Source organism: Anguilla rostrata, chromosome 12 (genome assembly GCF_018555375.3).
Source record: "Anguilla rostrata isolate EN2019 chromosome 12, ASM1855537v3, whole genome shotgun sequence".
Lineage (NCBI taxonomy): Eukaryota > Metazoa > Chordata > Actinopteri > Anguilliformes > Anguillidae > Anguilla > Anguilla rostrata.
The window spans coordinates 37,441,533-37,463,958 of record NC_057944.1 but is presented as its reverse complement, the minus strand read 5'-3'; the positions used below and the strand labels follow the sequence as shown (position 1 = coordinate 37,463,958).

Sequence of the window (22,426 nt, the reverse complement as noted above, 5' to 3'; positions counted from 1 at the left end):
TGTGTTGAAATCAACCTTCAAGTCTTGTAGGTGATAGTTAATAAGTAATAAGATGTTTTACAGGCTGTCTTAAGATCTTTCTCTACCCTGAGTTCAACATTGCACATTTGAACATCAGTGTTGTAAACAATTTAAAATCCACAGATTGACAGAAGTCACAAGATGGTGTGTAAACCGTAGATAACTTCTCCTTTCAAAATGCACATTTGAAAGTCGAGGGAAGTCAACTATAAACACAAGTGTTCCATAAGCAGTTATTGAACGCTCAAAGGTCACGTGTGATTTTTAATAGACACGTCTTATTTGATTGAGAGATCATTTCCGTGGGAGAGCGCAGATGTTAAATCAGCAGTCCTGACAGAACCGTCAGGGGCTTTCCATTTGCTTTCCTTTTATAGACCCCCCAGTCAAGGAGGGGGTGGGGCCTGTCAGCCGGGAGGGGCGTGGCCAGGTGCCGGTGGGAGTGGTGTGAATCCCCGACAAGGTGTTTAGCCCCTCCCCCTTTTCTCGGCCGGCCGTCCGGCCAGCTGGGGAGGGGAGCGGTTGCTGTCACTCTGGCACGGACCGCACACCGCTCACACGGCTGTCCACCAGCTCACCCGCACACACAGGCACTGAGAGAGAGAGAGCGGGGGGGTTAACGAGAGAGGGAGAGTGAGAGAAAGAGAAACGGAGGAGAGTGGGGGGAGAGAAGGAGAGAGGGAGAAGAGAAGAGGAGTATTTTTCTAATTTCTCCTGAGGAACTGCAGATAACCTTTTTTCGTGAGGAAGGATGGCAGAAGGTGGAGAGGGAGAGGAGGAGATTCAGTTCTTGCGGACGGTGAGTGAGCGCTGCTTTGGTGTCTGTCCCCTCCTCACGGCTGAGCTGACCTGTATGGTTACTGGGGTGTGTGTGGGGGGGGGGGGGCAGGGGGGGGTACATGTGGTTTTAGGACATGGAAGAAGGGCTCTTATAGTGGCTCGTGAATGTGGTTTTAAACAGGGAAGACAGGCTCCTATAGTGGCTAGTGGATGTGGTTTTAAACAGGGAAGACGGGCTCCTATAGTGGCTAGTGGAACTGGGGGGCCTCTCCTCTCCTTAATTTGCTCAGCGCTCAGTCTGGTTGCCGTCTCCGCTACCTGCCTGGTTCTCCTCAGGATACCGTATCCCCCTCTTGGCAGCGGCGCTGAAGGCTGAGGAGCGGCCCCAGCCGTCCCCTCCTGCGCGACTCCTGGGTATTTTTAAACGCTGAATTCCCCCACCGCGCTGGCCTACATATCGGGTGTCTCCGTTTCTCTCCGCCTTTAGTGCACTTTGTGCAGCCGCTGGAACCCGCGCGTTGGTGCTGGGAGGGGGGGGGGGAGGGGCGGTTTTTTGGGGGGTTTTCTGCCGCCGTGCCCCTTCTGCTTTTAGATGTGTATTTCAGTGTGTGTGTGTGTGTGTGTGTGTGTGTGTGTGTGCCAGTGTGTGCTGACCTGTATGATTATCCGCGGGTCGGCTGTGCCTGAACAGAGGCCTGCTCCTGCAATGGATGGGGTGGCTCTCCCTCAGTTCCTTATTTGACTCTGACGGATGACTGACTGTGCAGGATGGTCCTGTGACTTGTGAGGCCAGGTGTTCTACCTTTTGCCTGTGCGTGGGGGGAGAGGGGAGGGGGGGGGTAGCAGGGGCAGGGGGGTTCGGCTTCTTGAACCTCCCTCCCCTTCCCCGACTGAGGTAGCCCAGCGGTGTGTGTGTGCGTGTGCAGGTGTGTGTGTGCATTTTTGCGTGTGTGTGTGTGTACGTGTGCCTGCTTGTGTGTGTGTGCATGTGTGCGTGTGTGTGTGCAGAGAGGGAGGGAGAAGGGGAGAAGGGGAGATGGGGAGAAGGGGCCGGTGCATCTGTTAGCATCGTTATCTATTAATACCCTTGGAAGGAGGGCCTGTCAAGAGGCCGTGGGAGGAACCGACCCGCAGGCTTGACTACGTCTGGACAGCTGGCTCCAGGACCCCTGATCTCCTACAGCCACAGACAGACAGACACACAGCACAGACACGGGGGGGGGGGGGGGACACACAGACTGGGGAAAGGGGGGATGACAGAAGTAAAGATGGACAAATATATTGAAAAAGTAATCAAATGTGCAGTTGGGGGAGTAGAAGAGAAAGAAAGCAATGATACAGGGAAGGATAGAAAGATGTAAGAAAAAAGAGAAAAGGGCTGTGCTGTTTTCTAGAAAAGATAAGGCTGATATTGCTCTATGGAAAGTTCTCATCTGTTAGGTGGAATGATTGTGTTCTCTAACTCATTTGTGTAGGTGGTGTTATGTTGTATTACTGTATGCATGCTATTTCTTAGCCAGTTCTTTCGTTCACATCGTAATATCACGTACCACAATTACAGTAAGCGACCAAGACCCTCATATCATTTACATTAACCACTGACAGATTATTCACGGCTTAGAACTACATTTCCCATGGTTTAGCACACTTATTATGTTGAAGCATGGGAAATGTAGTTCTGCAAAGTTATGAATAGTGGAGATTGTGGTTTCTTTGTGCTGTGATTCATTCTGCTATAGGCTTGAAATTTACCGGTGAGAGGTCATGACACATAAGGATGAGGGTTCACAGCATGATTAGAGTTCTGCTTAAAGCTTATGTTTTTTCCCCTGGCTTTAGTCAGGAGCGCACATTTGATTAATTTCAAGACATTTCCCTGAACGTTTCAATAACCATACAGTCAAAAGTAATATTTTGGTGGTACAACATAAGTAATATTTGAGTGGTGAGAGATGGTATTATGTGCTTGTGCAACTTTTGCAACAGAGAGTGACGGTATGTGACTGGCGGTTATAAGCTATGGACAAATCTGGTTTAACAGCAATGATAGAAGTTCTGTTGAAGAGTCTGTTGAATTTTTTCTTGACGTAAGAAAACGTTGTTGTCTCTTCTCTCAACTTATTTATTTAATTAGCCCAATCATTTACCCCCTCAAATCAACCAGCACTGCTGTATGTACAGCCAACTGAGCCAAAGAAATGGATGTGGATTCCCGAGCCACTGATGAATAGGGGCGTTTTTTTCTGGAACTTTCTGCAGTGAGATTCTGGGCTGTTCTGGAGCGTCCCTTGTTTTGTAATGGAGAACTCCCCCCCTCTCCCTCTCCCCCTTCCAGAGAATTCTGACAGTGAAGCCTGAGGAGGAGAGTGAGGGAGAGGGAGTGGGGGAGAGAGGAGTGGGAGAGAGAGGAATAGAAGGATGGAGAGAGTGAGAGGAAGAATCCATCTTGATTTATTGATAGCAGGGATGAGTGAAATTGGCCATCGGGGCTTTTAATACAATTAGTATAATAATCAATTTAACAAATGTATAATTAATAAATTCCCTCAACTTCACTGCACTTGGGTTACTGTGCATATTGAAGATTGGGTGATTCCCCCTCCAAACACAGAGCTTTTTAAAACATAGAAGCCTCTCTGAGCGGTGCCGGTTTGTGTCCCGTTGTCAAACCTGCATCACGTTAGAGCGCTCGGGTGTAATTTAATCCCAGCTTGGGACTTTCTATCGAATCGCCGAAAAACGCTGCTGGGGTTTGCGCTCCTGTCTGCAATCCCAGAATGCACCGCTGCGGACAGACGGACGCAGCCGGGTGGTGGAGGCGGCGAGCTGGGGGCATACGGGGGACACATCGGCCACTTAAAAATACAGCGGGGGGCACGTGGGTGGGACGTCCCGTAATATCTGTCCCGCCACTTGCATGCTTTATTGTCTGAGCTTCCAAATCGAGACCCTGGCCCTGAAAACAGCAGCGCTGCTGGCTCGGTGCCGGGCGCTTACCGCCTTAGCTACGCTGCCTTCCTGTCCTGTGACCTGCAGCTTGTTTCCACGAGGACAGTCATGTGACTTATTTATTCTGAAACCCAGTGAGGGGTGAGGGTAGAGAGGTAGTGGTTATTTTTTGTGGGGGGGGGGGGGGGGTAAAGGCTTTGTTGTTGTTGTGTGATGGGCAATCGGACCCAGGGCTGGGATTTGAACCTTGTTTCTGAGGGCTGTCCAGACTCTGAGGGCTGTCTGTGTGACTGCAGCTTCTTTTTATAGTGAAGCATCAGAGACTCGAGAGAGAGAGTCCATGTCCTGCTTCACCTTGCTGCTTTCAGGTGTGTGTGTGTCTGTCTCTGTTTGTCTGTGTGTGAGTTTGTGTATCACATTTGTAAATGTATGTATGTTTGCGTGCGTGTCTGTGTCTGTGTCTGTGTGTGCGTGTCTGTGTCTGTGTGTGCGTGTCTGTGTCTGCGCGTGTCTGTGTCTGTGTACAGAGACGGAGAGACAAAGGCCAGGTCTGGCACCTTCCGTAGGGGGTCGGGCGGCAGCAGCTGTTGCAGCGGGGTAATTAGGTGCGGGCGCTCTGAGCTCTCTGGGGTCCTCTGCTGCTCTCAGTCTGGTGGCCTGAGTTACAGATCCACTCCTGTCGGGGAAGACACTCCTGTGCACTGTGTGGGATCCACATCCTGTCTGAGACACCTGCTCCTGTGCACCGGTGGGTCCCTCGTCGGGAGCACCGCTCTGTGCACCTGTGTGGATCACACTCCGGCCTGGAGAAGCACCCTGCTCCTGTGCACCTGTGTGGGATCCACACTCCTGTCTGGGAGAAGCACACCTGCTCCTGTGCACCTGTTGGGACCCATCTCCGCCTGAGAGAACACACCCTGCTCCTGTGCCTGTGTGGGACCCACTCTCCGGCAGAGGCACACCTGCTCCTGTGCACCTGTGTGGGGTCCCCTCTCCGGCCTGAGAGAAGCACACCTGCTCCTGTGCACCTGTGTGGGATCCACTCTCCGGCCTGGGAGAAGCACACCTGCTCCTGTGAGTGTGCCTGAGGCTGCGGGGCCGGACCCAGCCGGTGCGGTTACCCGGGAAACAGCTGCTCGTCCGGGACCCTAGCGCTCGGCATGCCGCAGCCTGTGTTCATAAAGCCCTCCGAGCAGCGGGGGGGCTCATCGAGGATCAGCTCCGCCTTAGCGGAGAACGTTCACATAAGGACATGGGACCACTGGTCCCAGATCAGCGATCCTGCTCCCGGGAGCTTTTATGAATGCATGTAGGTTTTTCAGTTCTGTGCATTCTGCTCTGAGTTTGGGAAACTATCCATCCGTTCATCCGTTATCTATACGCGCTTATTATTGCTGGAGCCTATCCCAGCATGCATTGGGTGTGAGGCAGGAATACACCCTGGACATGTCGCCAATCTATCGCAGTGCGTTTGCAAAACTAGTTTCTTGAAAAGAAAAAAGAAAATTGTTAGCTTTTTCCCCACAATTTTTCCTCTACATTTTATAATGCCATCTATGACCATATACACACAGTACTATGCGAACCTTAGTAGTTACATGAACGCCCGAATTTACACAGACATCCACCATTGGACAGGCCTCACAGATGGCAGACCATGGCTCATCCCACCTGGTACAGGGCTTAGAGTACGGAACAGGGCCCACCACACACTGTAAGAGCTTATAAAGTCCAGACTGAGCCCCATCCACACACTGGAACACTGCCTTAACAGTTACTGGAACATGGGGATCATCCACACACTGGTACAGGGTCTTAACCGGATGAACCACCCAGAATTCCATTTTTTGAAACAGAAAAATGATCTAAACGGCAAATCATCACGTTATACACATGATAATTGAGTATTTTAATTCTCATTTCGTCCACATTCGCGTGTTGTCCTAAATCTGATGCATTTCCGATACCTAGCCAAAGTGACGCATCATAATTTTGGATGAGGTGGTGGATGTCAGACGTCCAGACACTTTTGACCATGTAGTGTATTATAAGAAATAATAAGCGTGCAGCTCCGTTCTGTCCTCTTGTACAATTATTGTGCGGACAGTTTCCCGAAAAGACTGGATTCAGAAGAATCAGATTTTAAGCATGAAGGCTGGGGACCCGTGTCGATAGGCGATTAGGGACCTGAAGGGAATATGGCTGGGCTGCTGTTTTTATCCTCTTCAGGCAAATTACTGGAAGAGCTGCAGCAAAAAAGTCATGAGTAAGACTTTAAAATGCAAGATGTGTGAAATGTATTACATAAAAGGCTTCCAAAACTGCACATACATCATGCCGTAATGTGATTTTTGGACAAGTGAAACCTTTTTGGGAGCCACTGCACACAAGAGTGAAAAGTGTCCTGAATGGAAATTGATTGGAGCAGGGGAGGGTGGGTGGGGGGGGGGCGGGTGTTGCTTAATATTTAATGGGCAGCTGAACCTGAGTCTGAAGTGAAACATTGGCATCGCATCAAACCTGGCATGATCCGTCATTTACTTTTAATTTACAACAACCTCAAAATCACCTTATTCTGTAATGATCTCTGCTCTATGTTAAGTGGTGTCTGTGCCCCATTAGCTTCGCTAGCTGGCGTTTGCTCATGTCCTGTTGCTTGCTGCTTCAATCGCTTCTCGGACTGTCCCTTGACTTTTTCGGGGGTCCTTGGCACAAAATTATTAGGGGGCCCCTCCAAGACATTGGTACCTTCTGATTATTAATCAATTTGTCAAAGGAAGGTGAGAAGGTAGGGGCCCTGGTCGAGACGGTACACTACATTACACAGCATTACATTTCATTACACTGCATTACATTACATTATACTACACTACAGTATGTTACTTTGGATTATATTACACTACACTACAGTACACTACACTACATTGTATTACGTTACTCTACATTATATTAAGGTACAGTACATTACACTGCATTACGTGACATTACGTTTTGGCCTATAAAAGGTGCTCTTGCTCAGACCACATTTTCACATGCAATCCATTTATAAAGCTGGATATTTACTATTTTAAGTAATTCGGGCTACACACCCTTTTCATGGATACACTGGCAGCACACCAGCTAGGAATCCGACCTGCATCCTTTCAGCTTTAAGTATTTAAGCCTGCACCAGGTTGTTATAAGCTTTACACCTCTATGTAGATACTAGGAAAGTAGAGCACTATAACAGGTGGCATTTAGTAGACTGCTTATAAACAGGGTATAAAAGTGTTTTACACTTGGACTGTGGAGGGAAATGTATCTTTTCATCAGCTTTAGAGAAGGAAAGTCTGTTTAAATGACTGTTTATCCACTCTAAAAATTTAATTTCATACTTTTTTATAGCAATGTGTTCTGTGAAATTGAACTTAAATTAAAAAATTATGACTGAGCAATAACTAAAAAGAATTCCATTCGATTCCAGTTCCCAATCTCAAAAATAGAGCTCCAATACAGCTAAATTTAAATAGCTGACAGACATTTCTCAGTTCTAAAGCTCTGAGTTCCAGTGAACTCTAGGAGCAAAATCTACAGCTGTACTGAATTCGACTTTTCAAGTTTTGAAAATTCAGTCTTAACTCTGGCGGGAGGTCACTCTTGCAAACCTTGTGATCCAAAGTTGCTTACCTACTATTTCAGGCTTTATTTGTGAGGGGTATATACTGCTGTTTAAGAGGTTGCTGATCCTTAGCCTAGATATGGTGTACAGCTGGAGTGTTTAAAGATTTATGCTTCTCGTGGTATAATATTTCTGCTATGTAAACTTGAGCACATATTGGTTTATGTATCTGTACAGTAGGGTGGTGTGTATGCCATGTCTCAAAACTCGTCTAAATGGGTGTAACAGGGCTGTATATATACAGCCCAGTTACTGGATTAAATATCTGTGGGATATTTAATTCTGTAGGATTAAACCATTTGTACGTATGGCTAATGGGTTGACTTTGAATCGGTGTGTGTGCTTGTGCCTTTTTTGTGCCTAGTGCAGTGTGTTTATGAAATTGAGTAGTAGCTATGTGCATGTAGGTAGCAGAGTCTTGATTGTAGGCCACAACCTAACCTTCTGACCAGCCCTGGGTCGAGTATATACTTGAAATATTTAGACTGTTTTGACAGAAAACCATCATACAGATCTTTAAGAATATGAAGTGTTCAGCTAAACACTTCATAAGGTGGTCAAAACAGATATTTTTCTTGTCTATTGGAGCAGATCTGGTCTACTGTGTCTCTGCTACTATGTCCTAGTGTCTCTCTCTGTTGCTCTGTTCTAGGTTCTCTGCTACTATGTTCTAGTGTCTCTCTCTGCCACTGTTCTAGGTTCTCTGCTACTATGTTCTAGTGTCTCCCTCTGCTACTGTTCTAGGTTCTCTGCTACTATGTTCTTGTGTCTCTCTCTGCTGCTCTGTTCTAGGTTCTCTGCTACTATGTTCTAGTGTCTCTCTCTGCCACTGTTCTAGGTTCTCTGCTGCTATGTTCTCGTGTCTCTCTCTGACACTGTTCTAGGTTCTCTGCTACTCTGTTCTAGTCTCTCTCTCTGTAGCTCTGTTCCAGTGTCTCTCTGCCACTCTACTCTAGCGTCTCTCTCTCTCTCTCTCTCTGCTGCTCTGTTTCAGTGTCTCTCTGCCACTCTACTCTAGTGTCTCTCTCTCTCTCTGCTGCTCTGCTCTAATGTCTTGCTCGGCCTTCTTCAAGTGACTCTCAAGCATCTGCTGGTCAGCAGAAGGAGGGAATGTGAGAGTGACAGGTGCAACTTCCCAAAATAGAGGGAGAAAAGGAGCTGGGGTGGCCTAGAGAGAGAGAGAGAGAGAGAGAGAGAGGCAGTGAAGGAAGAGGGGGTGAGCTGAGGAATAAACGGAGAGAGAGAAGGGGGGAGGAAGACTGTAGGTGGACAGGAGGAGAATAATGAGGACGTGATGACAGGGTGACAGAGGAGGAGAGAGGGGTGGGGGAGGGTTAGATGGAAGTCATGAGTGAGGTGGAAAGGAGAGGTAGAAGGTTCTAGAAGCGTTGATGTGGGATTAAGAGATTCATCCCTAAGAACAGATATTTTTATCAGTTTACATTACTCAGCAAGCTCTCTTAGAGCCATATATAACTCCACTGCTACTTGTGGACACATCAATACACAAGCACCGTCCCTGTCTCTCTACATCTCTCTCTCACACACACTGTCTTTCTCTCACACAAACACAACCACACACAGCTGCACTCTCTCTCTTTCTCTTTCTCACACACACACACACACACACACATTCTTTCTCTCTTTCTCTCTCTCACACACACAAACACACCCACACACATTTACGCTGTCTCTCTTTCTCTCTCTCACAAACACACCCACGCACAGGCGTGTATATTGTAATATATGCCAATGTCAGCAGGCTCGTTTATACAACAAGACAAGCAGAAAAAGGCATTTGACCTTTCAGTGGCTGATGGGATTTAAGAGCTGCTTTCGGCCGTAAATTGGACGTTGCCTTGAGCTAATCTCGACAGCTCGGTGACGTGTCCCCGGCTGACCTGGCGCTGATCACTGTTACAGTAGTGCAGAGTTTCACTGGGGTTTGAGCGCACCTGCCATCCCCATCCTGGGGCGCCTGCTCTCTCCCACCTGTAGGACTAATGACATGTAGCCCCGCCCCCTCTGTGGAGAGTCCCCGCCCCCTCTGTGGAGAGCCCCACCCAGTAAGAATACAAGCCTGGCCCCATCAGCAGGGAGTCCCACCCTTGGACACTGTGGTTAATATTCAAATGAGCCAGACTTGGGTCACATGCTCATTTGAATATTAACTCTTTAGATGCTGGTAAAAATAGGAAAACATTTACTGCACCCCTTTTAATGCTGTCATCGTATCACTCTGTTTTACATCTTGCGGAAATACACGTTGGCTGATACTTCCTTGGCTTAAATGCTGTCTGGTGGGTTTTTTGGATCAAAAAGGTAGTAGAATTAGATTTCTGTTCCAGTTATTGATATTAATATCGCATATGCAACTTGTGTGCAATGCAAGGAGAGAGTGTAATGCATAGCTCATGAAGAAACTAGCGATTTAGAAAATAACCATTTATTCGTGAGCTTTGAGGCCAGCAAACAGGCCAGGGGGAAGTTAGTGTTTCGGATAATTATTTGATCCAGCAGGGCCGCTTCATCCGCCCACGCACCTCCTCTTCTCTGCCTCTGTCAGCAGAGCATCGATCCAGCCCCCAAACAATTGGGGACCTCACTGATGGGAGGCTGGATTCTACTGATGACAGCCTAGGTTCTACGGATAAGAGCCTGGGTTCTACGGATGGGATTCTGGGTTCTACTGATGGGATCCTGGGTTCTACTGGTGGGATCCTGGGTTCTACTGATGGGATCCTGGGTTCTACTGGTGGGATCCTGGGTTCTACTGGTGGGAACCTGGGTTCTACTAATGGGATCCTGGGTTCTACTGGTGGGATCCTGGGTTCTACTGATGGGATCTTGGGTTCTACTGATGGGATCCTGGGTTCTACTGGTGGGATCCTGGGTTCTACTGGTGGGAACCTGGGTTCTACTGATGGGGTCCTGGAACTTCAATGCCTGGTCCCAAAGGACTTTAATTTGGTTCCTTACTTTTGAGGGTTCTTGTTGGTTTGTGGTTACGGTTTCCAGGAAGGAATGTAGAGATCATGACTGTGTTCTGTATTGCAGAACCAGCTTGGTTCTGTTGGGCTGGAGGGTTAACATCATTTTGTCTGCTAGGATACCTTCACCTATACATCTGTAAATTCTTGTGATATTTTTGATATTAAAAATAAACACAATACATACATGTATATTATCATATACTGTATAATATATCAGTTTTTGTGTGTTGAAATGAAAATGTCTCTTACTAGACATTCCTCGCAAAATGACAAGTACTCAAGTTACACGTCATCATGCAATAACAAAAACAATGCTGACAAAAAGATATCAGCTCACTTTTATCCTAGTGGTAGGCGCACACACACATTTCACATTTCTGAACTCAGAAGTCAGATACATTTTGGTGAACGACATGCTTTCTTGGAAAATTATCCATTACCTTGCTGGAGTTCTTTTTTTTGTTGTTGATGAATTTAGCAGCATCTGAAAGAGTTTCAAACGCATACGTTTTGATTGCACGTTGGTTTTAATGGACATCATCTCCTTAAATTTATCCAACCGCTTCTTTAAAAAAAAAATTGTAGTGCTTGTATGCCTCGAGTAGGTCTGGGTATTAGTGAGCGACTGTTTCTCTGAGGGCGTTCTCTGGGTTGAGCAGTTTCTCGAAACAGTCGGCGGCGGTGCTCAGCCCTGCCCGGCTGCTGGCAGTGCGCGCGTAGCTTTTCAGAGATGGCTGGAGGTGAACCCGCGCACCCCGGAATGCGTGTGTTGGTGTGTTTTGCGGACAGCGGGTGTGACCTGCATCGGTGTTCATAAACGCCGCAGAGGCAGTGTGTGTATGTGTATCACTGTGCCACTGCTGATCAGCACACATTCTCTGGGCGTATTTATAGCCTTACGTTGAGTGATGTAGGCCTGTGCAGCGGTGTAGCGCACTGGTTAGGGAACCCGGGGCTTGCAGTTCAGAGGTTGTGGTTTGGTTTCCAACTGCGGCGCTGCTGGCAAAAACATGAAAGCTCTCCTGCTGCTGGACCCCAAGAATTTTCAGCTTAACCATCTTACAGACCAAAATATGGAGCTGTCAGAGAATTCTGCTCAGAATGTTGGAGAAAATAGAAGCTTCCATTAAAAACAAATCTGGAACTATCAGAGAATTGTAAAATATGGAACCATCAGAGGATTTTCCTCTTTGCTCAGAATGTTGGAGAGCATGGATGCTTCCTTAAAAGTCTATAAACTGCAAGAACGTTACTGGTGTCTAATAAAAGTTTGAAGATTTGGCTATGATTACTTGACCCAGTTCTGATGGTCTTCTCTCTCTGGTTCTGAGAGCATGAGACGTTTTAGTTGCTAGATTGCTCTACTGTAACGAAACTGTAGTCAGCTGTTCAGACCCCACACAAGGATCCCTCACAAGGGGGTGACTTCTGGCACATCAAAAGCAGTCCATTTGTTGCCAGTTGCAGGACCTTGCTGGTCAGGCCAGGGTCATAGAAGCACTGGTTGTGCTGGTCTAATTAGCAACATGTTGATGATTCTGAAGGACCTGCTTTGGAGTGTCAGAGTGATTGGCGAGTTTTCCAGTTTCACCAGCATATAAGGTGCTGTAATTTCCAGTCTGTTTAACCCAGGTGTGTAAATGACATTGAGACTCCAGGTGTATTTGTGTTCTGTGCACGCTGGTGCTTCAGCTCTTCTCCAGCTGACGGGTTATGCACTCAGAACACATTTGGACCTTCTCTAAATACAGCCCTGGCTGTAACTGTAGGCCCACTCTTTCAGCATCGCACAAGCATAAATCACCATGTTTCCGGAGCTGAGATTAGCTCAATGGGTCATTATCTTCTCCCGAATAAGAATGAGGCTCTTTTTAAGGTGATCCCTTGTTAAGTTTCTGAAGGTGGAAAGAGAAGAGTAACACGTTAACACTGAAAGCGATGGGCATTAAACTAGCCAGTTTTATTCAGCAAATTGCTACCCCTGATCTTTATCTATTTATATGGTCGTGAGTTAAGCCTTTGAATTTGCGCGTCTCACTCCAGTAGCTTTTCACATGATACTGCGAGCGAGAGAGCGAGCTTCACATTACATGTCGTTGGAATAGGATATCACCCCGAGCTTCTGTAAATATTATTTTTCTCATAACATGCATAAGTGTAGGTTTGGGAAAAGTTCCAATTTTTGTAGATTGCTATTAGAATCAAAACGTGATCTGGAACAAAGAAATGTAAATTATTTTATTTCTTCAATTCATGAGATGAAAACTTGAGGTTAACGTTGACAAACCCTTATGATCCTGACATACGGAAGTATGAAAACTCTCAGCTTGGAATCTGTGATGTCATCTTGATGTCATTCCTCATTAGTATTCACCTGGTGGGCAGTTCATTGGTGGAATCACGGCATGCAAAAGCTCTCATTGGCCTTCTGGCTCGAGGAGTCTGCTTGTGTTTAGTATAGCAACGTTCATTAGAGAGAAAGGAGGTTTGCGTCTCTCAGAATGTCGGCCTTTTTCTCTGTCTTTTCATTTTTGGGAACTGTTCACTGTTCAGTTCTATATTTTGCAGAAACATTCTGTAATCACGAAAAATGTGTGCATATGGCTACATTTATTGATATTTGCCTTGGAGGTGGAGTCCACTGTTCTGGACTGTAGTTCATTGCTTTTTAGGCTTATTTTTTGGTATTGAGCAAGCCCTGGCATTTTGAACATGGTTTTGTATTGATAAAGACCATTTAGCTGGGGTTCCCTGTACAGCTAAGGTTACTGGGAAAGGTGAGTGGGAGAGGGAGTCCAGTGGCTCTCAGTGAGAGACTGCAGTTAGGGCTGGGCGATGTACCGCAACAATAACTATGGAATCCAATAACAAACATTGCCATTGTGTAATGATGGTCGCACCATGTGGTGTGTTGCCTTTATTTGTTGGTCTTTTTTTCTTTAATTACACCTGATTATACCTGTGGTAGTAACCATCCAAACTTCAGAGGCCACGTGAAATGCTTCCGGGGGAAAAACAATCACCATCGATATCTGTTCGGTGTTGATAAGACAGCCAATCAGCATCGAGGTCCGGCATCTCCCATGTGATTGTGTGTTGTGTTTTTGTCAATCACGTGGGAGCTGCAAGGCCTTGCTGCTAATTGGCTGTATTATGAGTGGGGTATGTGACTCCGTGAGTGGGGTATTACAGTGGAGGTTGGTTTTGGGGACCTGGTCAGGTCATGCGCTGCTTGGGTGTCATGTGACCACTGTAGTGTTCTGAGTCACAGAGCGGCCTACTGCTTTTAGAAATAAAGAGCACGGGTTTGTTTTCGAATTGGACACACGTGCACACAAACACTCTCGCATTCTTTCTCGCTCTCTCATAGAGACAGACACACAGACAGACACGCACACTGACACACACGCACAGGCACACTAACACAAACACACGTAAGCACACACACCTCCTCTTCTGGCTGTGGTCCATATAAATCAGGTCCAGTCTGTAAAATGCCCATCAGTTCACTTTATGAAACCCAGTCCTGAAAAGCAATAGCCATTCACAGAGAATGGCTTCTAAGTACCACAGGTTACTTTCTGAAAACTGTTAAAAAAAAAAAGTCTTGGAACTCATGTTGAAAAATTCAGCCTGGAAGAAAATCAAGAAATTATAAAATTCTTTGAACAAATTACAAAAAAATTGACACATTTTATGATCTGTAATTAATATTTGTCATGATCTGAAAATATAATTTTTTTCAAGCCACTTCAAGCTAGGCATTCCCTTGGCTCATTCCTATTGCTTTTTTTCTCCATCCGCATCTCCTCGGTCCTCTTGTGACCTGGAAATCTATCAAGGTCCACTTTGCAGAACTATTTTTTTGGAATGTGTGATGTGTGAATGAGAAACCTGTGGATCCACCTCTCCACACCTGCCATGTCTGTCATTGACATGGCGTCAAACTGATGCTTGTAGGAGCAAGGATGTTTCTTTTGCTTAATTCAGGATTCCTTAATTTCTATGTCCTTGTATCTCTTCCTTGCATCTTCCGTTGCATGGAGCTAGAGAAAGTCTTTGCTGGAGACTCTCATCACTTAACAATATACTTCATTCAATTAAATTAATTTGAATCGAAAAAAAAAATCAGAATCATTCTGAAGAATTCTAAAATGGCAGCGAAAGAGAATAGATTTTGCGCACTTTGAGCGAGAGAGAGAGAGGGAAAAGGAGACAGAGAAGGAGAGAAAGAAAGGAGGTGACGGGGCAGTGAGATGGAGAGATCTGGGCCAACAGAGGACAGTAGAGAAACTGGGGAGAGGTTGCAGTGGAAGTGGAGCAGGAGACTCCACTCATCAGCATTTTCTGTGCGCACTGAAGAGTGCAGCCACTGTGCAGTAATCTGTATAAGCCATTACACGTGTATCGTGACTGCAGACAAGCCGTTTAATTTTGGCAATCAGGTAATGCATTCCACGCTATGAATTATGATGTGCAGATACGGACTGTGTGCTTAGCTGAGAGAGGGAGAGGGGGAAAGAGAGAGGGAGGGAGGGGGAGAGGGAAGAGTGAGTGAGAGAGGGAGGGAGGAGGGAGAAAAGAGAAGGGAGGGAGATAGAGAAGAGGGAGATGGGGAGAGGGAGAGGGAGGAAGAGAGAGAGTAGAGGGGGAGAGAGGGAGAAAAAGAAGAGGGAGGGAGAGAGAGAGAGAAGAGAGAGAGAGGAAAGAGGGTTCAGATGGATATAGCTCTTTACATAATGACTGATGGGGGGGAGCAGCTGGGAATGTGGTGTGTCAGAGGTGTGGGGACGGGGGTTGTGGGGGGTTTTGGGGGGGTGCGGGGGGGCGTAAGGGGTGTTTATTTGCCTGCTTACTCAGGGCCATAAAGGTGCTGCAGCACTGACAGACAGGTCTGTGTTTCAGTATGTGCTGTTAATCTCTCCCTGTTCTCACCGCTGCTGTTGTCTCTGTTGGGCAGCACCGTTCTGAATGAAAGCAAGAGGGGTGTGTTGGGCTGGCTGGGGGTTTCTATGGCACCCAGCCCAGTGGAGTCTGATTGTGTTTTTCACCCACAGCACTGTAGCAGAGCAGCACCCCTGACTGACTCATCTCTGAGTCTCTCTGACTGACACACTTCTTTGATTAACATGTGTCTCTGGGTGTCTGTGACTGACGCGTGTCTCTGGATGTCTGTGACTGATGCGTGTCTCTGGGTGTCTGTGACTGACGTGTGTCTCTGGATGTCTGTGACTGACGCGTGTCTCTGTATGTCTGTGACTGACGCGTGTCTCTGGATGTCTGTGACTGATGCGTGTCTCTGTGTGTCTGTGACTGACGCGTGTCTCTGTGTGTCTGTGACTGACGCCTCTCTGTGACTGACACGTGTCTCTGTGTGTCTGTGACTGACGCGTGTCTCTGTGTGTCTGTGACTGACGCATGTCTCTGGGCGTCTGTGACTGACGCGTGTCTCTGTGTGTCTGTGACTGACGCGTGTCTCTGTGTGTCTGTGACTGACGCCTCTCTGTGACTGACACGTGTCTCTGTGTGTCTGTGACTGACGCGTGTCTCTGTGTGTCTGTGACTGACGCGTGTCTCTGGGTGTCTGTGACTGACGCCTGTCTGTGACTGACGCGTGTCTGTGACTGACGCGTGTCTCTGTGTGTCTGTGACTGACGCGTGTCTGTGACTGACGCGTGTCTCTGGGTGTCTGTGACTGACGCCTGTCTCTGTGTGTCTGTGACTGACGCGTGTCTCTGTGTGTCTGTGACTGACGCCTGTCTGTGACTGACGCGTGTCTCTGTGTGTCTGTGACTGACGCGTGTCTCTGTGTGTCTGTGACTGACGCGTGTCTCTGTGTGTCTGTGACTGACGCGTGTCTCTGGGTGTCTGTGACTGACGCGTCTCTGTGTGTCTGTGACTGACTCGTGTCTCTGTGTGTCTGTGACTGACGCGTGTCTCTGTGTGTCTGTGACTGACGCGTGTCTCTGTATGTCTGTGACTGACGCGTGTCTCTGTATGTCTGTGACTGACGCGTGTCTCTGTGTGTCTGTGACTGACGCGTGTCTCTGGGTGTCTGTGACTGACGCGTGTCTCTGTATGTCTGTGACTGACGCCTGTCTGTGACTGACGCGTGTCTCTGGGCGTGTCCCTGGATGTCTGTGACTGACGCGTGTCTCTGGGTGTCTGTGACTGACGCCTGTCTGTGACTGACGCGTGTCTCTGGCCGTGTCTCTGCAGGACGACCAGGTGGTGCTGCAGTGCACTGCGACCGTGCTGAAGGAGCAGATTAAGCTGTGCCTGTCCTGCGAGGGCTTCGGAAACCGCCTCTGCTTCCTGGAAACCACATCCAGCCAGGTAACAGACCGCCCCCGCTCCCTACCCTAACCCTAACCCCCCACCCGTCCCTAACCTGACCGTTACAACAGTTCCAAAACGCCCACCCCACCTGCCTCAAACCCGACTCCAGCAGTTCCACAACCCCCCGCCCCCGCCCTCCCTAACCCTGACCTCACAGCAGTTCCAAAGCCCACCCCCACCCGCCCTCCTAACCTCACCTCACGCAGTCCAACCCCCCACCCCTGCCCTCCCTAACCCTCACCTCACAACAGTTCCACAAACCCCACCCCCCACCCCCTGCCCTCCCTAACCTACAGCACTTGCACAACCCACCCCACCCGCCCTCCCTAACCTCACAGAACTGCACCCCATCTCATTCAAATAACTGTGAAGGAACATCTTGTATGGTGGACTGCATCACAATGTGGTTAGTGCAGTGTGTGGTAAAAATGCACAGTATGAATGATTAAAAAGGCACACACGTGACATCATCTCTCCATGGCTGCTCGTGGACTGCTGAGTCTGATTCTGATGTTGGTCTGCTGCACCCCCCCCCCCCCCCCCCCCCCCACTGCAGAATGTTCCGCCCGACCTGGCGATCTGCTCCTTCATCCTGGAGCAGTCCCTGTCCGTCAGAGCCCTACAGGAGATGCTGGCCAACACCGTGGAGATGACGGATGTGAGAGCGAGGGAGAGAGGGATGTGGGGAGGGGGGGAGGCATGTGGGGCGAGGGAGAGAGGGATGTGGGGAAGGGAGAAAGGGGTGGAGGAGGGAGGGAGGGATGTGGGGGGAGGGAGAGAGGGATGTTGGTAGGGATAGAAGGATGTGGGAGAGGGAGAGAGGGATCTGGGGAGGGATATAGGGATGTGGGGAGGGATAGAGGGATGTGGGGGGAGGGAGAGAGGGATCTGGGGAGGGATAGAGGGGCGGAGGAGGGATAGAGGGATGTGGGGAGGGAGAGAGGGGTGGAGGATGGAGAGAGGGATGGGTTCTGGCCTCTGCAGTAACATAGATATCCCACTTGACCCTGAACTGGGTCAAATACTGAATGCAAAATACTGTGCCCCTTAGACACCATTAAAATGGTGTACTGCAGTTAAAAACACATCCATTTCCACCCAATATCCAGAACAAAACTCTTATTTTTTACTTTTCCAGTTTATTTTTGGTTAGTTAAGATCAGTGATTTCATTAAATCCTCTGTATAATTCTCTATATATATCTACAACCTGCCCAGAACAGGATCAAATGTTTATTTGAAAAAAACTTTTATCTCTTCAAATGCTGGCAAAATATGATAACAAAGACAACTATTTTAACGAGCGTTTAGCTGTTGCTGTTTTATTTTTAGTTTGTCTTGCTAAGGGTGTCTAGACGATCTCCTCCTGTTCCTCCTTTGTTCTGCTGCTGTGTGTGTGTGCAAGTCCCCAGGGGCTCCTGGAGCATCGCGCGGGCCCCAGACTCCCCAGACAATACCGTCTGCATTTACTATTTTAACCAGCACAGATCCAGTCTCCTTCCTGAGTGGAGCTGCTTATCATTTCCTCTGTTCTGTTAAAATATTAGCAAGTAGTTTAAAAGTAGTTTTTCCACACTAATACGAGAATAGCCAGAGGGCAGTCGTATTGGAGTTTTATGTGATTGAAGTCAGTGTACAAACCTTGTGATTTGTTTTTATTTTTTTATTTTACTGAGATGCATTTTTACTGCCGTAAAATGTCAGAGAAAATATGTTGACTCAAAGTGGATTCAAAATTCAGCAGGGTTTCTGTACTTCAGACAGGAAATGCACTTCTGGGGGGAAAAAAAACTTAGCTTTAAATGAATGACTGGAAATTGTGCTGAATGCTGTTTTTATTCGTAAAACAAATCTCTGTGTCTCGGGACTAGTTTACCTACCAGCGTAACTTTACAAACTTTTGTCTCTTCTCTGACCCTAAACCCCCCTCCTCCTGCCGACCATAGGCAGTCGATTTGGACAGATGGGTATGTCTTTGCACATGTCTCATTTCCTGTCATGTGACCCTAAACTTCCTATCCTCCTTCTCTTCCTTCCTTGTGCACTTCTCTTCGACCCTTGAAATTGTACTTTCTTTGACTGGTTTTCATCTCAGTGAAACAGTGCTGCAGATTTTCCTGTTCCCCTTCTACCCCCAACCCCCCCTCCCCAAAAAATGCCTGGTTACACCTGTCCCTCTCTGTGTCCAGTGCTGGCATAGTTGAGGACCCCCATGTGTGGTGTCAAATGGCCCACAACTATTCTAGCGGGGAGAGTGTAGGATGAGCTTGCTGGTTTGAGTCCAGTGCTATGCCACCTCTACTCTGGAATGTTGCGCAAATTCAGTCCTCATTCACATCGTTGTCACCCCACCCAGCATTATTGACATCCCATTAAACATGCATTCCACCCCTCTGAAATCTTTCTCCTCTCCCAATACAGCATGACCCCACATACCGCTTCTCATAGACTAGCATGGTGTGTCATAAACAATGACCACGCCCAAATAAAACACACTCAGTTTGAGTCTTTCAACGAGCAGCAAAGTGCAATGCAGCATTAAACAGAACAGTGTTCCCTGTAACAAGGGTGGATCGATTGCACACAGACGCTACTGGATTTCATAATTAATGTGGGGGGGTGGGGGGGGTTTCCACCGAGATGGGACCTGGGGACTGATGGGATTTGGATGAGAATAGCACAGCATGTGCCTCAGGGAGAAATGCTAGCAGGAGCAGAGGGGGCTAGAGGGGTGGGGCGGGGCGGGGTCGGGGGAGGAGGGGAACAGGGCATACTCTGCCGTCCAGCTGTTCACAGAGCCCTTGCTAATGTGGAATAAACCCCCCTCTGACACACTGACCCCTCCCGAAAAACTGCCTGATCATGTGATCCCGATGGTTTTATATCTGCTTAACGAAAGATAGCAGCCTGTCCTCACTCACATAGTGGTTGCTATGGTGATGATGGTGTTGATGGTGGTGAGGTAATGGTAATCCCCTAACAACCGCAACAAAAATAATTATGTTTTCTTGTTTAAAAAAAACCTCACTTGGATTGTGAAATGACAGGTAAGATATTTTGAAGTTGCATTTTGGGACTGTCGACTGACAGGAATAACTGTTTTGTGCGATGTCATCTTTTATTTTTTCTTGAAAATATTCATTCAGATATTTTCAGATGCCCTGTACACCTCTTCTTTTGTATGACTAATTATCACACATAACATGTATGATGTTTTGTTTTGAGGCAGTATTTGATGTTTCCCCTTTTTGGATGCTTTTTATTCAATTTAAACATGAGATTGTTTTGGCATTTGGCCTTCTTTCATTGCTTCCTTTTGACCTTAGGTGGGTGGGGGTGCGGGGGAGAGGGGAGGGGGGGTGTTGGTGGAACACCTGTCTCCGCCCTTTCCTCAAAAGCCCGGTGTGGGCGTGTCCGTGGGGATCTTAGCGGGTTTGGACTGGGTGCGTTGTTGTCTCCATGGTAACTGCTTCTCTTTTGCTGGCCCCACAGTCCTCTCAGGGAGGGGGGCACCGGACGCTACTGTACGGCCACGCCATTCTGCTGCGGCACACCCACTCCAGCATGGTGAGAAACGCCCCCCGCCCCCTCCATCCCCCAAACTCCTAACCCCCACTCCTCTCCTCCTTCCCCAAACCTCCTCCACCCTCCTCTGCTCCTCTTCTCCTTCTCCCCAAACCTCCTCCACCCCTCCTCTCCTCCTTCCCTCTCACCCAAACCTCCTCCACCCCCCTCCTCTCCTCCTTCCCCCCCAACATCCTCCACCCCCTCCTCCCTCCTTCTCCCCCCCCAAACCTCCTCACCCCCACTCCTCTCCTCCTTCTCCCCCCCAAACCTCCTCCACCCCCTCCTCTCCTCCTCTTCCCCTTCTCACCCAAAGCTCCTCCAGCCCCATCCTCTCCTCCTTCTCCCCCCAAACCTGCTCCATCCCCCTCTTCTCCTCCTTCTCCCCCCCAAACCTCCTCCACCCCTTCCTCTCTTCCTTCTCCCCCCCAAACCTCCTCCACCCCCTCCTCTCCACCAAACCTCCTCCTTCCCCCTTCTCTCCTCCTCCACCCTCCGATACCTCATCCATCCCACTCCTCTCCTCCTTCTCCCTCTCTTTCTCAACCTCAGGGTTTCATTCTCTCGTGGTATTAAATGTTGAGTCTTTCTTTCTCGGTCTGTGCGTTCTGCAGTACCTCAGCTGCCTGACCACGTCGCGCTCGCTCACGGACAAGCTGGCCTTTGACGTGGGTCTCCAGGAGGACTCCACAGGTACACATGGCGTTACTGCTCTCTGCCCAAAAAAAACCCTAAAAATTTAAAAAGCCGGCCCACACCCCAAAAGTCTCGTGGACAGCTGTTGGATCCAGCGCCCATTGCTTAAGCTCAGTGTGCAATAACGGTTAGGTAACTGTGCCTGTAACGGAGCTTGCAGGTTCAAATCCCAGATTGGGCATTGCCATAGTAACCTTCAGCAAGCTACTGAACATGCCTTACATCAGTAAAACACCCAGCGGTGTGATTGATGTGTGTTGCTCAGGAAGTGTGAATGATTGACGCGCGCATGCCCCCCCCCCCCCAGGGGAGGCCTGCTGGTGGACCATTCACCCCGCCTCCAAACAGAGGTCAGAGGGAGAGAAGGTCCGGGTGGGAGACGACCTCATCTTGGTCAGCGTGTCGTCCGAGAGATACCTGGTAAGGCTTAATGTGAAATATTTAAAAAATACTAAATAATCCCAATCTGTAAAAATGAGAGATTGTTATAAATTTGAATGGTGAATAAATATCATAGTCATTATTTTATTGCACTCAAAATTTTGATCACAGATTTATGGCCACACACGCACGCACGCATGCATGCACACACACACACGCGCGTATGCTCACACATATATTTTTAATGACCCAGAAATTAATTATCCAAACAAATCGTTCCTTGTTCGTTATGTGGACTGGGGCAGAGCTGAAGGGGGGGGAGTGTTGGTGTAGATGGATGCTGCCCTGTGTCAGGTGAGCTGCAGCCTGGATCAGGTGCTTTACCTGCGTTTTACCCACCTGTGCAGCACCTGTCCTACGCCAGTGGAGACCTGATGGTGGACGCCTCCTTCATGCAGACCCTGTGGAACATGAACCCCGTGTGCTCCGGGTGCGAGCTGGCCGAGGGTGAGCTGCCTGTCTTATTATGGGATGTCCTGCCTGGCACCTGCGCACCTGCGCACACCTGGGCCAAACACCTGGGCCAAATGTGTTTCTGCTCTGGAAATCCTGCTTGTGGGGAAAAAAATCACTCTGCAGATCCCTGGTTATTCTGAACAAAACCTGTTACTATTCATAATGTGCAACCATGTGAAATAATGATTGAGCCTATTTACAAAAGGCCAGTGACCTGTGGGATTGTACTCATGTCTAAATAGCTATTTCAAATAACAGTTTGACCCAGAGTTTGGATTTTCAGGCTGCACGCTGTTCGTTGTGCCTTTGAGAAGACTGTCTGTCACATCTCCACCTCACTCACTCTCGTCTCATCTTGCATCCCCCCCCCCCCCCCTCAGGGTTTCTGACAGGGGGGCACGTCCTCAGGCTCTTCCACGGTCACATGGACGAGTGTTTGGCCATCTCCTCGGCCGACCAGGGAGACGACCGCAGGTGAGGGGGGTCTGGAGTCTTCCCAGAATTCCCTACCAAGCTGATACAAAGCAGCA

At 48.3% G+C, this 22,426-nt stretch overlaps 1 protein-coding gene across 1 annotated transcript in view; it reads left to right on the top strand.

Moving 5' to 3' along the window:
- Nucleotides 1-539: 539 nt before the first annotated feature.
- Nucleotides 540-22,426, top strand: part of ryr1b (ryanodine receptor 1b (skeletal)) — a 94,588-nt gene continuing 72,701 nt past the window's right edge. Inside the window, exons 1-9 of the mRNA XM_064301124.1 lie at nt 540-820; nt 16,621-16,737; nt 17,297-17,398; nt 18,686-18,706; nt 20,232-20,306; nt 20,918-20,996; nt 21,307-21,419; nt 21,788-21,887; nt 22,277-22,370. Coding sequence (XP_064157194.1) covers nt 773-820; nt 16,621-16,737; nt 17,297-17,398; nt 18,686-18,706; nt 20,232-20,306; nt 20,918-20,996; nt 21,307-21,419; nt 21,788-21,887; nt 22,277-22,370 — 749 coding nt within the window. The 5' untranslated portion in view covers nt 540-772. The remainder of the gene's footprint in view (nt 821-16,620; nt 16,738-17,296; nt 17,399-18,685; nt 18,707-20,231; nt 20,307-20,917; nt 20,997-21,306; nt 21,420-21,787; nt 21,888-22,276; nt 22,371-22,426) is intronic.